The 13,779-nt window shown below is 31.0% G+C and overlaps 1 protein-coding gene across 1 annotated transcript in view; it reads right to left on the reverse strand.

Moving 5' to 3' along the window:
* Positions 1-13,779, reverse strand: part of LOC133642571 (cadherin-17-like) — an 82,160-nt gene that overhangs the window by 50,350 nt on the left and 18,031 nt on the right. Inside the window, exons 6-7 of the mRNA XM_062036839.1 lie at positions 4,363-4,488; positions 2,168-2,318 (exon numbers count right to left, since the gene is read on the reverse strand). Of these exons, the coding sequence (XP_061892823.1) occupies positions 2,168-2,318; positions 4,363-4,488 (277 nt within the window). The remainder of the gene's footprint in view (positions 1-2,167; positions 2,319-4,362; positions 4,489-13,779) is intronic.

Consider the following 13,779-nt stretch of genomic DNA (forward strand, 5'->3'; position numbering starts at 1 on the left):
GTTAGCGTACTTCTGAGATGGCGGCAAGTATTAAAATGCACTATTTTTAGTTGTACTCATACAAAATCAGCATAAAACGTTAGCATGCTACTGTTAGTATGCTAGTATAAGAGACGTTAGCATAATTTCAAGATGGCGCTAAGTATCAAAATCCATGATTTTAAGGTTTAAAAACATACAGATTTAGTTAAAAAGTTAGCGCACATGTAAGATAGCGTACTTGTAAGATAGCAACAAGTATAAAAATGCAGTCTTTTTAGTTGTAAACTTACAAAATTAGCAAAAAAGCAATTTTTTTTGGCGTAGTTTGGCGTCAAGTATCCAAACTAATGATTTTTAGGTTCAACACTACAAAAATAGCTAAAAGCTAGCATAAAACGTTAGCATGCTAACGTCAGCATGATGGCATGAGACAAGTTAGCGTACTTCTGAGATGGCGGCAAGTATTAAAATGCACTATTTTTAGTTGTACTCGTACAAAATCAGCATAAAATGTTAGGATGCTACTGTTAGTATGCTAGTATAAGAGACGTTACTTTCAAGATGGCGTTAAGTATCAAAATCCATGATTTTTAGGTTTAAAAACATACAGATTTAGCTAAAAAGTTAGTGCACATATAAGATAGCCTACTTGTAAGATAGCAACAAGTATAAAAATGCAGTCTTTTTAGTTGTAAACTTACAAAATTAGCAAAAAAGCTATTTTTTTTGGCGTAGTTTGGCGTCAAGTATCCAAACTAATGATTTTTAGGTTCAACACTACAAAAATAGCTAAAAGCTAGCATAAAACGTTAGCATGCTAACGTCAGCATGATGGCATGAGACAAGTTAGCGTACTTCTGAGATGGCGGCAAGTATTAAAATGCACTATTTTTAGTTGTACTCGTACAAAATCAGCATAAAATGTTAGGATGCTACCGTTAGTATGCTAGTATAAGAGACGTTATTTTCAAGATGGCGTTAAGTATCAAAATCCATGATTTTTAGGTTTAAAAACATACAGATTTAGCTAAAAAGTTAGTGCACATATAAGATAGCCTACTTGTAAGATAGCAACAAGTATAAAAATGCAAAATTTTTAGTTGTAAACATACAAAATTAGTTAAAAATCCATCATAAAATGTTAGCATGCTACTGTTAGAATGCTAGTATGAGAGACGTTAGCACACTTTCAAGATGGCACTAAGCATCAAAATCCATGATTTTTAGGTTTAAAAACGTACAAAATTAGTTAAAAAGCTAGAATAAAATGTTAACATTAGCATGATGACACGGGACAAGTTAACATACTTGTAAGATAGCAAAAAGTATAAAAATACACTATTTTTAGTTGTAAACATACAAAATTAGTTTAAAAAGCAGCATAAAGTGTTACCATGCTACTGTTAATTTGCTAATATAAGGGACGTTAGCATACTTTCAAGATGGCGCTAAGCATCAAAATCCAGGATTTTTAGGTTTAAAAACGTACAAAATTAGCTAAAAAGGTAGAACAAAATGTTAACATTAGCATGACGAAACAGGACAAGTTAGGGTACTTGTAAGATAGCAACAAGTATAACAATGCACTATTTTTAGTTGTAAACATACAAAATTAGTTTAAAAAGCCAGCATAAAACGTTAGCATGCTAGTATAATAGACGTTAGCATACTTTGAAGAAGGCGCGAAGCATCAAAATCCAGGATTTTTAGGTTTAAAAACTTACAAAATTAGTTAAAAATGTAGAATAAAATGTTAGCATTAGCATGACGACACGGGACAAGTTAGTGTACTTGTAAGATAGCAATGCACTATTTTTGTTGTAAACATACAAAATTAGCTTAAAAACAAAAGTTGCTGCCAAAGGTGCATCAACAAAGTATTGAGCAAAGGTTGTGAATACTGATGTTTTATTTTTTTAATTATTACATTTGCAAAATTAAAAACAGAAACATTTCACATTGTCATTAAGGGGTATTGTGTGTAGAATTTTGAGGACACAAATGGTTGTATTCCATGAAGCTTTAACATAACAAAATGTGTACTTTCCTAGATGCACAGTATGTATATATATATATATATATATATATATATATATATATATATATATATATATATATATATATATATATATATATATATATATATATATATATATATATATATATATAATGGCCGTTGGTTTACCTCGAGCTGCCAGTTCCTTGACCACGGTGTGGTACTGTGCCTGTGGAAAGGTGGGTCTGTTGTCGTTGGCGTCGCCCACCATCACCCTCAGCTCCACCGGTTTGGCGATGGCTCGGCCGTCTGGACGCTCCACCACGATGCTGATCAGGAACTGGATGGGCAAAGACGACATTTTGTGTCATGAACACGCTTACTTAGCTAAATAGGTCTGGAAGTAATAAGAAGGACTAAACACTAACACTGGTCCTTAAATGATATGTTGACTTCAATTATAGTCTTTGGTACTAATTTATTCCCAACAGTCTATTATCTTCATTTGAAAGTGTGTCTCTTGGCTGTGTTGTCATGGCAACGTAGTCTGGCAATGCAGTGCTGGCCCATGTCAGGAAAACTGTATTAGCCATGTTTGTTTCCACCAATCACATGTCATGTTGCCCTCGCCTGGCTGGAGTATACATCATTGTCAGCATTACCTTGCCCCATCCTTGTTTGTGAATGACTGAGCATTTCATGGAATCTACTTGTATACCCAATCTTGGCACCCACCTGTTCCCAATTAGCCTGTTCACCTGTGGGATGTTCCAAATAAGTGTTTGATGAGCATTATATATCCATTATATGAATATAATATGTACACCTATATATATATATATATATATATATATATATATATATATATATATATATATATATATATATATATATATATATATATATATATATATATATATAAATATATATATATATATTTTTATATATTACATACATACAAAAAACTAATTTAAAAAATATATATATATTCAAATATACTGTATATAATATTATTACATAATAAATATATTAAAAAAATTATACATGCAAAATATATTAAAACATTTTTTTTTAAATAAAAATAAAAACATTAAAAAATAATAATAAAAAATAAAATACATATCTATATATATATATATATATATATATATATATATATATATATATATATATATATATATATATATATATATATATATATATATATATATATATATATATATATATATATGTACACAATATATATATATATATACAAAAATTGATTAAGAAAAAACTAATTAAAAAAATAAATACAAAAAAAAATAAAATAAAAATAAATGTATATATATATACATATGTATGTATATGTATGTATATATATATATATATATATATATATATATATATATATATATATATATATATATATATATATATATATATATATATATATATATATAAACACTATATATATATATATATATATATATATATATATATATATATATACAAAAATTTATTAAGAAAAAACTAATTAAAAAAATAAATACAAATAAAAAAATACAAATAAAAAAAAAAAAATATATATATATATATATATATATATATATATATATATATATATATATATATATATATATATATATATATGTATATATATATTTATATATATATATTCAAATATACTGTATATAATATTATTATATACAGTATATAATATATATATATATTTTTAAAAAATATATATTTATCGTGTAATAATATTATATACAGTATATTTTAATATATATATATACATATATATATATATTCTATTTTTTTTATATATATTTTTTTTTAAATTTGTATTTTTTTTGTGTATATATATATATATATATATATATATATATATATATATATATATATATATATATATATATATATATATATATATATATATATATATATATATATATATATATATTTTAATATTTATTTATAGTTACTTTACATGCAGTCGGATTTTGGCCCTCAACCTATTTTTTTTAGCCCAGTGCGACCCCCAGGGCAAAAATTTTAGACCCCCCCTAGACTACAGTATACTAGACAGATGTGCACACATGTTGAGTTTAATTAGGAATCGGCCTACAAATACATGTTTCAGTCTGAAGTACACAAGATATAACACTGTATTTTACCCATATTTACGACTTAGCATTACCCATTAAAAGACAAAACATTGTTATCTTACAGTCATGATAGAATGTTACAGGTGAAAAATAAACAAATAGACAACATAAAATAAAGTTTCGATGCAGAAAGAGAGGTCCGGAGACACAAAAGTGTCCGTGTTTAGACATTCAAACATGAATTATAAGCGCAGCGTTCACGATGAGTTGCCGGGGATGTTTAGTTTCACAGACCTGGTCTTGTGTTTCTCTGTCCAGGGGGGCGTTGAGACAAATGACTCCTTCCCTGCTGATGGTGAAGAGCATCTCTGGAAACTCCCCCTCCAGACTGTACTCTGCTCGACTTCCACTCCACTTCACCTGCGTAAACACGCACACTCAGCATGAAGTGCAATCAATTCAAGGAATCGTGTTATCCAAACATGTAACATGCGCTGCACAAAAAAAACAAAAAACTGTGAATATTTATGGTAAACACCTGGGGGCCGTTTCAGCGGTCCCCCGTACATGAAGCTTTGTTTACACGACCGGGAGCCAACTCACTGCGCTGACAATGAACAATTGAACCCAGAGAGCGGCCAAAAGTAAGTATGCAGGCTGAAGGGGATTTTCCATTCTGCTTTATAGCCCTTGACGGAGCGTTGTGCGCTGGAGCTGAAAGCGCCTCAGTAAGCATCAACAGCACCCAACAAGGAGAGGAGGCATGTGTGTCTCCTCACTCTTTCCCCTCGTTTTGGAGATTGTGTCCGCATCAAAACATCACCCTTTCTGCCTCTCTCTATGCGTTAGTGTTCCAGACTTCAGGAAATGTGCGAACAATAGTTTGTATTCAGTTTAGAGTTGCACGGTCTACCAGTATTAATTTAGTACCGCGATACTAATGAATCATATTCAGTACTATACCGCCTCTAAAAAGTACCGGTCCCCGCCCACCCCTTTTTTTCAACGGGCATGATAGTAATAATACAAATAAAAATAGTGTGCAAACTAGTACGCAAGGGGCCTAGATCAGTGTTTCCTAACCATAGGGGACCCCATTGTTGGGGCCGCCAAAAAATATCCGTTTCTCTGCTGTGGTAGGTACTCGATTTTGACGATATCAAACAAAAAATGACGTCTGGAGCTAAAGTCATAGAGAAGTTTCTGAAGCGCCAAAAATATGACTAAAGTGCTAGTGCCTCCATGGAAATGCCCCCCCTCTACCTCAAAGAACTACTCACCCCCAAATCCTCCACACGACACTTCCGCGCCGGACAGGCTAACCTCCTCCAACCTCCGAGGACAAAGCAACGAACAATGGGAGACCGGGCTTTCTGCTCCGCCGCTCCCAGTCTGTGGAACGCTCTCCCTGACCACCTGAGGGCACCACAGACCGTGGATGAGTTTAAAAATAGGCTTAACAACCCTTGTTTTTAAAAAAAAAAAAAAAAAAGACTTTTTTTAGATGTATGCATACTAGTTTTAGCTATTTGGCTGTTCTAGTTTTTATTTTTATTAATTTTTTATTAATTTTTTATTTTTTTAATTTAATTTTTTAATTTAATTTTAATTAATTTTTTTTAATACACTGTAGCACTTTGAGGTTGTTTACTCAATGTAAAGTGCTTTTTACAAATAAAATCTATTATTATTATTATTATTATTAAAGTAGTGAAGCTGTGTTTTCATTAACACTTACATTTTATTGACAGTTTAGTCAAAAATACATTATTTATTAATTGAGTTTATTTATTTTCGCACAACATAATTTTATGTACTTTAATTTTCCATCAGTCCCTTCTTTGCAGTATATTTGTTTAGTACATATTTTTCTAATCAGCCTGACCTAAGCCTAAGGTTTATGTGCTAAATAAATACAAATATCCGCGATTAGCAGATGGCAGCATGGTGAAACATGGGTTGTTAGTGTGTGTGCCTCACAATAAGAAGGTCCTGGGTTCGATACCCAAGCTCGGGGTCTTTCTGTGTGGAGTTTGCATGTTCCCCCCACCTCCAAAGACATGCACCTGGGGATAGGTTGATTGGCGACTTGTTCAGGGTGTAGACCCCAGCACCCCCACGACCCCAAAAGGGACAAGCAGTAGAAAATGGATGGAAGGAAATTATTTCACATCATTAAAGAGTAAGATCACTAATTCAGTTGTAATATTTTTGATGGGCCCGGACCCCTCTGTAGTGGAAAAGTTGGGCTCCGAGGTCAAAAAAGTTAGGAACCGCCCCGGCCCGAGGTCTTACCACTAAAAGCCAATACGAGCAAAAAAATCCAACTATGCAATGGAATAGATTACCCGTCGGTGGAGTTCCCAGACGTGTCGAACTATCTGGTGCGCCAGACGTCATCCTACACCACAGAACAGATGAAAACTTGTAAAAGCATGGAGGTCTGCAACTTCTTTGTCTGTGGCCGGGTCAAGGAAATTGGTTTCGGATAAAAATCGTCCATCGTTTTTGCTCGGTCAAGGTTGCATTTCATGATTTAACTTTGCGTCTTGCGAGGACGCGTCTTTGTGAACAAACTGCGAGTAGCCTTGATTCACTGTTCTTCATTTTCCCACGATGCTAACCACTCATAGAGATCATCACTGAAGACCTGGCTGGTTGAGAAAGAAGACGGAGAAGTGATCACAGCTCACTGTAACTGCATGATGTTGTTAATCTGGACCAAAACTAGAAATAGTGCAGCATGGAACAATATTTATAACTCTAAAAATTTGCGTGGAAATTTTGATGGGCCTGCTATCTGTGCCCTGAACCTCTAGCCGGGGGTCGTCGGAAGCCGGCGTACTTATTAGATGGTGCAGAGTGTCCGAATCCAAGAGTTTTAGGTGTAACTGTACACAATGAGCTACAGAGCTAGCCTAAAACATTAGCATAGGCACATTAAAATGCTAACACTTAGCATGTGTGCTAATGATGGCACGCTAACAGTTAGCGTGTCTCACATTTCAAGTAACACGGCTGTAAGGTGTATGGATGCGGAAATAGAGAAAAAACTGTAAAATTAGACGGTAAAGTTAGCATGCTTAAGTTAGTGTGCTAGCATGCTATCGTTTGCATGCTGACAGTTTTTGAGCAAAACTAGCTCAAAAATTTAGCATGCACATTTTAGCATGCTATCAGTTACCATGTGTCACATACCAAGTTATATGACTGTAAGGTGTATGGCTGTGTAACGAGATAAAACAAAGTACAGTTAGCTAAAAAGTTTGTCCATTAAAAGGGTATTGTTAGAATAATTGTTTCTAAATGATCACAAAAACTTTGTGTTACATTGAGGGTCTGGTGAGAAGACAAAAGCTGTCTTTGAAACCTACCAAGAGTAAGGCTCGTAAAACTCCACTGTGTAGGGGGAAAGCAAGGTGAAGGTGTTTCTGTTTTCTGTCATGTATGGTAATCAACAGAAAGATATTGTTCTAACCCAAGAACTTCAAAGCGGAGAGATGGCAGGATCTGCCCAATTTCCAGACGAACTCTTTTCGAACTATTTTATGGACCTCTTTTTGAAGTATTTTACGAAATCTTTTTGAACTATTTTATGGACCTCTATTTGAACTATTTTACGAACTCTTCTTGAACTGACCTTTTCTGTGAATTGTTTACGACATTTTCTGTGAAATTTTTGCGACTTTTGTCCTTTGGAAACAGCGGTGGCCTTGGGGTCGGGGAGGGTCCAAAATAAAATAAGGAGGCGTGCAATCCTTTGGCAGAGCGTGCTGAGATACTGTGCAAGGGTACAGTGTACAGACGACTCTCCTCAATATTGAGTCCAAATTTAATTCTGTCTCTGTTTAATTCTTTGCCTCTTGTCTTGTTTAATAGATGTCATCAGTGTTTGAACCTGACAGGTATGTACCCATTTAATTGGCCCATTTTTTTGGTTTATTCGTGAATAGCGTCGCCATGGTTACACAAAATGCTCCCAACGCAAAGTACCCCCCGTTGGCGCAAACGAGACCTTTCCGGCGGTATAACATATGTGGTGGTTCGTTGGCCGGTTCGTCTCGTATTAAGCGTAAGAGAAACGTGCGGAACTATAACAATAAAGTTTGAAGTATGAGCAATAATAATATGGGCTGCTTGCATTGCAGCAGGCCCATAATAATGGCTGATGGAGAACTAAAAAATTGTCATTCATTCACTCCACGTTCACGGTGGCAAGCTGTAGACTGACGGAAGCGGGGCTGCCAAATTACGGCCTTTATTGCACAGGAAGTACATGAAAAGCTATGCAACACAACGAGTGCAAAGCAAAAAACACAATAATGCAAAGGAGAATTGATGCACAATACCTCAGACTAGGCTAGGTCGACAACCCAAAACCTTGAAAGAGCCATATTGGACCAAAAATACAAAAAACTAATCTGTTTGGAGCCGCAAAAAATGAAAAGCCTTATATAAGTCTTATAATGAAGGCAACACATGATGTAAGTGTCTATATATACTGTATGTATGTATGTATATATGTACTGTATATATGTATATATATGTATATGTGTATATGTATATATGTATTTATATATATATATATATATATATATATATATATATATATATATATATATATATATATATATATATATATATATATATATATATATATATATATATATATATATATATATATATATATATATATATATATGTGTGTGTGTGTGTATGTGTATATGTATATGTATATATGTATATATATGTATATATATGTATATATATGTATATATATGTATATATATACATATATATATATATATATATACTGTATATCTGGTGAGTGTGTGTGTGAGTGTGTACATTTATGTGTGTATATATGTATATTAATGTGTGTGTGTATTTTTATATATGTATGTATATATGTATATATATGTGTGTGTGTGTATTTATATATATATGTATATTAATGTGTGTGTGTATTTTTATATATGTATGTATATATGTATATATATGTGTGTGTGTGTATTTATATATATGTGTGTATATATGTATATATATGTGTGTGTATATAAGTATATATATGTGTGTATATATATATATATATATATATATATATATATATATATATATATATATATATATATATATATATATATATATATATGTGTGTGTGTGTGTATATAAGTATATATATGTGTGTATATATGTATGTATGTATATATATATATATATATATATATATATATATATATATATATATATATATATATATATATATATATATATATATATATATATATATATATATATATATATATATATATATATATATATCTGGTGTGTGAGTGTGTGTGTGTGTACATATATGTGTGTATATATGTATATTAATGTGTGTGTAAGTATTTATATATATATATGTGTGTTTATATGTATATACATGTGTGTGTGTATTTATATATATGTGTGTATATATGTATATATATATATATGTGTGTATATATGTATATATGTGTGTGTATGTATATATGTATATATATGTGTGTGTATATATGTATATATGTGTGTGTGTATATATGTATACATATGTGTGTATATATGTATGTATATATGTATATATATATATATATATGTGTATATGTATGTATATAGTGTATGTGTATAAGTGTATATATGTATATATATACTGTATATATATTGATATATATATACACACACACACACACATATATATATATATATATATATATATATATATATATATATATATATATATATATATATATATATATATATATATATATATATATATATATATATATATATATATATATATATACATATATCTCGTTGAGATATTGTTGATATTTTTATGTTCATATTGTTTAAAAACTCAGACCGGAGGGCTTTAAAGGATGTGAACAAGAGCCTATGGTAGTATTTGCTCCAACAATTGTTTGTAATGAAAGGGAATATGGTAATAATTGTGTTATTACTTTGTCTTTTATGGTTGCATTTATATATTGTTTAAAATATTCTATATTCTGAATGTGATAATGATCCACAAATTAAAGGCAAAATCCCTAAATCACTCAATCATCTTGAACATTTTTCAAGTAAACATGTAAATATTTGCTTGGTATGGGATCCCCAACCTATACTTATTTGAAAAAGAAAAATGGCTGTACCTTCGTCATCTCCACCCCGACGGAGTCTGAGCCCCTTAGTGACGAGCTGGCTGCAGTTGCTAACGGCATTGTCGTCATTGATGGATCAAAAGTGTTGACAGTGAGCTGGCGCATACTTCCCACTGGCATTGAGATATTGATTTGGCCTTAAATGTTACAGCTTCAATCTCGCCATCTCTTTCTCTGCCTGCCGCTTTACTGTTCTTTTCTTCTTGCTGGAATGAAGAACCACTGACCTGGACTCAGAGAGCATGAGCCTTGACACGTCAACAGTTTCTCTCTCTCGGCCATCTTTCATGTTGTATGATTGCAAAATATTGCAAAGAGCCACTGTATCAATGGCGTCATTATTAAATATAAAAGCTGTGTGATGCTGTTTTATCTAGCACATGCAATGTTTTCCAGGCTAAGGACCCCCAAACTGATGGAGCATTGACCCCCAACTTATATATCCTGTGTTTTACATCAAACCGGTCCTTAAGGAACTTGGTTATTGTGCAATATTAGGATTATTACAGTAAATAATACAGTATAGCGGCGCTAATGGCTAGCTGGCAACTAGCGCCCTAATTGTTAGCTGGCAATTACAGCGCTGTCTTAAATGCTAATGTTAATATAATATAATTATTTAGGGGTGTGAGTGTTTGGGCATCTAACGGTTCGATTTGATTCCAAACTCAATTCAACACGATTCTCGATTCAAACTGATTCTTAAAATGTATTATTTGGCATAATAATTTGAATTATTTTTTATTTTTTTGAAACAAATTACAGGTTAGAAAAGCTCCTTCTGGTTGCATGGAGATGTGTGTGTGTGTGTGTGTGTGTGTGTGTGTGTGTGTATAATATATGACAACAAGTATAAAATACATATGTATGTATTTTATTTGTTTAATTAAAAAAAAAATTTATTTTAAAAAATTTGATAAAACACAAACACACACACATATATACAGTATATATACATATATGTATATATATTTTTATTTTATATATTTTTATTATGTAATAATATATATATATATATATATATATATATATATATATATTTTATTTTTTATTTATTTATTTTATCTTTTTTATTTTATATATTTTTATTATGTAATAATATATATATATATATATATATATATATATATATATATATATATATATATATATATATATATATATATATATATATATATATATATATATATATATATATATATATATATATATATATATATATATATATATATATATATATATTTATTTATTTTATTTTTTTATTTTTTTTTAAAAATATTTTTTATTTTCTTAATACATTTTTTGAAATTTAGAATCTGGATATAGGAATCACGATTCGCAAGTAATTCAAAACATTTTGTGCATATACATAAATGTGTATATATATGTATGTAAAAATGTGTATGTGTGTGTGTGTGTGTCTATGTGTGTGTGTGTGTATAATATATGACAACTAGTATAAAATACATATGTATGTATTAATATGTATGTATTTTATTTGTAAAATTTTCAAAAAATATATATTTTGAAAAATTAAATACAAAAAATTAAACAGACGCATATATATATATATATATATATATATATATATATATATATATATATATATATATATATATATCATTTTTATATATCTATTATGTAATAATATAATATATATTTGAATATATATTTATATATATATATATATATATATATATATATATATATATATATATATATACATATATATATATATATATATATATATATATATATATATATATATATATATATATATATATATATATATATATATATATATATATATATATATAATATTTATTTTATTTTTATTTTTTTCTTTATTTTTTTTTAGTTAGAATTGGGATAATAAGAATCACGATTTGCATGTAATTCAAAACATTTTGTGCACCTTTATAATTATTTACTCACGTTTTCATTTCAAACATGCAAAGCACAGCGAGAAGAGTAGTCCTGGCACTACCATTTCTAAATGTTGGATTAATGATATTGTGTAGTTAAAGACATTTTAATGTCTGGAAAAATATGTAAAAAAAACATTTACTTAAAAAAAAACCTCATCAACCAAACTCCGCGGACCCCCTGGGGATCGCGGACCCTTGTTGAAGACCTCTGATCTAGTAAACTCATTTAATTTAATTTTAAGAATAAAAAAAATCTACTCACGTGGAATCAGTAAAACAATATCAGAGTGATCTAATAAGACTGAAAAATAAGTGTTCCTTTTGTTTACATAATGTTTACTGACTGAAGTAAAACCCCTCAACTAAATTGAGTTTTCACTCTGCTTTACAGGAGCAATCAAGGAACCTGTTAGCTACAGCTGCACATGGCTGGAAAAAAGATTCGATTATAGACTAAGTGGCCATGACAAATCCGCACTCGTACATTTTGCATTAAAAAAAAATCAGATTTTCCCTGAAAGTGATTAAATGCAGTAAAGAGCTTTGACTAACTCACAGGGGCCCGACACCTCGCTTCCACTCCAAAGTCTCAATAGATTGCATTTCTGAACTGGAGTGCTTACAATGATTGCCTGTCACAATCAAAAACCATTGGGCAGGCAATCAAAAGCATGTGGCAGATAACAGAATGAAATTAGCCCTCGGCAGCCCAAAGTGCAGATAACAATGGTGTGGAATTCAAATTCCAGCCGCGTATTGTTTGGAGAACGTTCAACAGTCTGTGAAACAAGCTCACGTCATAGCTAATTTCCCTTTTGTGAGACAAGAACACACATCCTTCCCTTTTCTGTGTATTCTAAATAGTGAAAAACTGACAATAAGAAGCAGCTAACAAAATAGGTTATGGGAATACGATCCATTTCGCCTGTATTGCCCTTTGTATTCATGCCGGAAGTACAAAACCCAAAACCAGTGAAGTTGGCACGTTGTGTAAATGGTAAATAAAAACAGAATACAATGATTTGCGAATCCTTTTCAACCTATATTCAATTGAATGGACTGCAAAGACAAGATATTTAAGGTTCGAACTAGAAAACCTTGTTATTTTTTGCAAATATTATTATTGTTATTTCAAAAATGCTGGCACAAGTGGCAAAAAAGACTGAGAAAGTTGAGGGATGTCCATTAAACACTTATTTGGAACATCCCACAGGTGAACAGGCTAATTGGGAACAGGTGGGTGCCATGATTGGGTATAAAAGCAGCTTCCGTGAAATGCTCAGTCATTCACAAACAAGGATGGGGCGAGGGTCACCACTTTGTCAACAAATGTGTGAGCAAATTGTCGAACTGTTTAAGAACAACATTTCTCAACCAGCTATTGCAAGGAATTTAGGGATTTCACCATCTGCGGTCCGTAATATCATCAAAAGGTTCAGATAATCGCTGCATTGTAAACAATAGGAAAATGTGAGCAGCCCTTCCTCCGGTGACGTCACGCTACTTCCGGTAGTGGCAAGGCTTTTTTTTTTTATCAGAGACCAAAAGTTGCGAACTTTATGGTCGTTGTTCTCTACAACAATCCTTTCAGCAAAAATATG

This window comes from Entelurus aequoreus, linkage group LG02 (assembly GCF_033978785.1).
Source record: "Entelurus aequoreus isolate RoL-2023_Sb linkage group LG02, RoL_Eaeq_v1.1, whole genome shotgun sequence".
Classification (NCBI taxonomy): Eukaryota; Metazoa; Chordata; class Actinopteri; order Syngnathiformes; family Syngnathidae; genus Entelurus; species Entelurus aequoreus.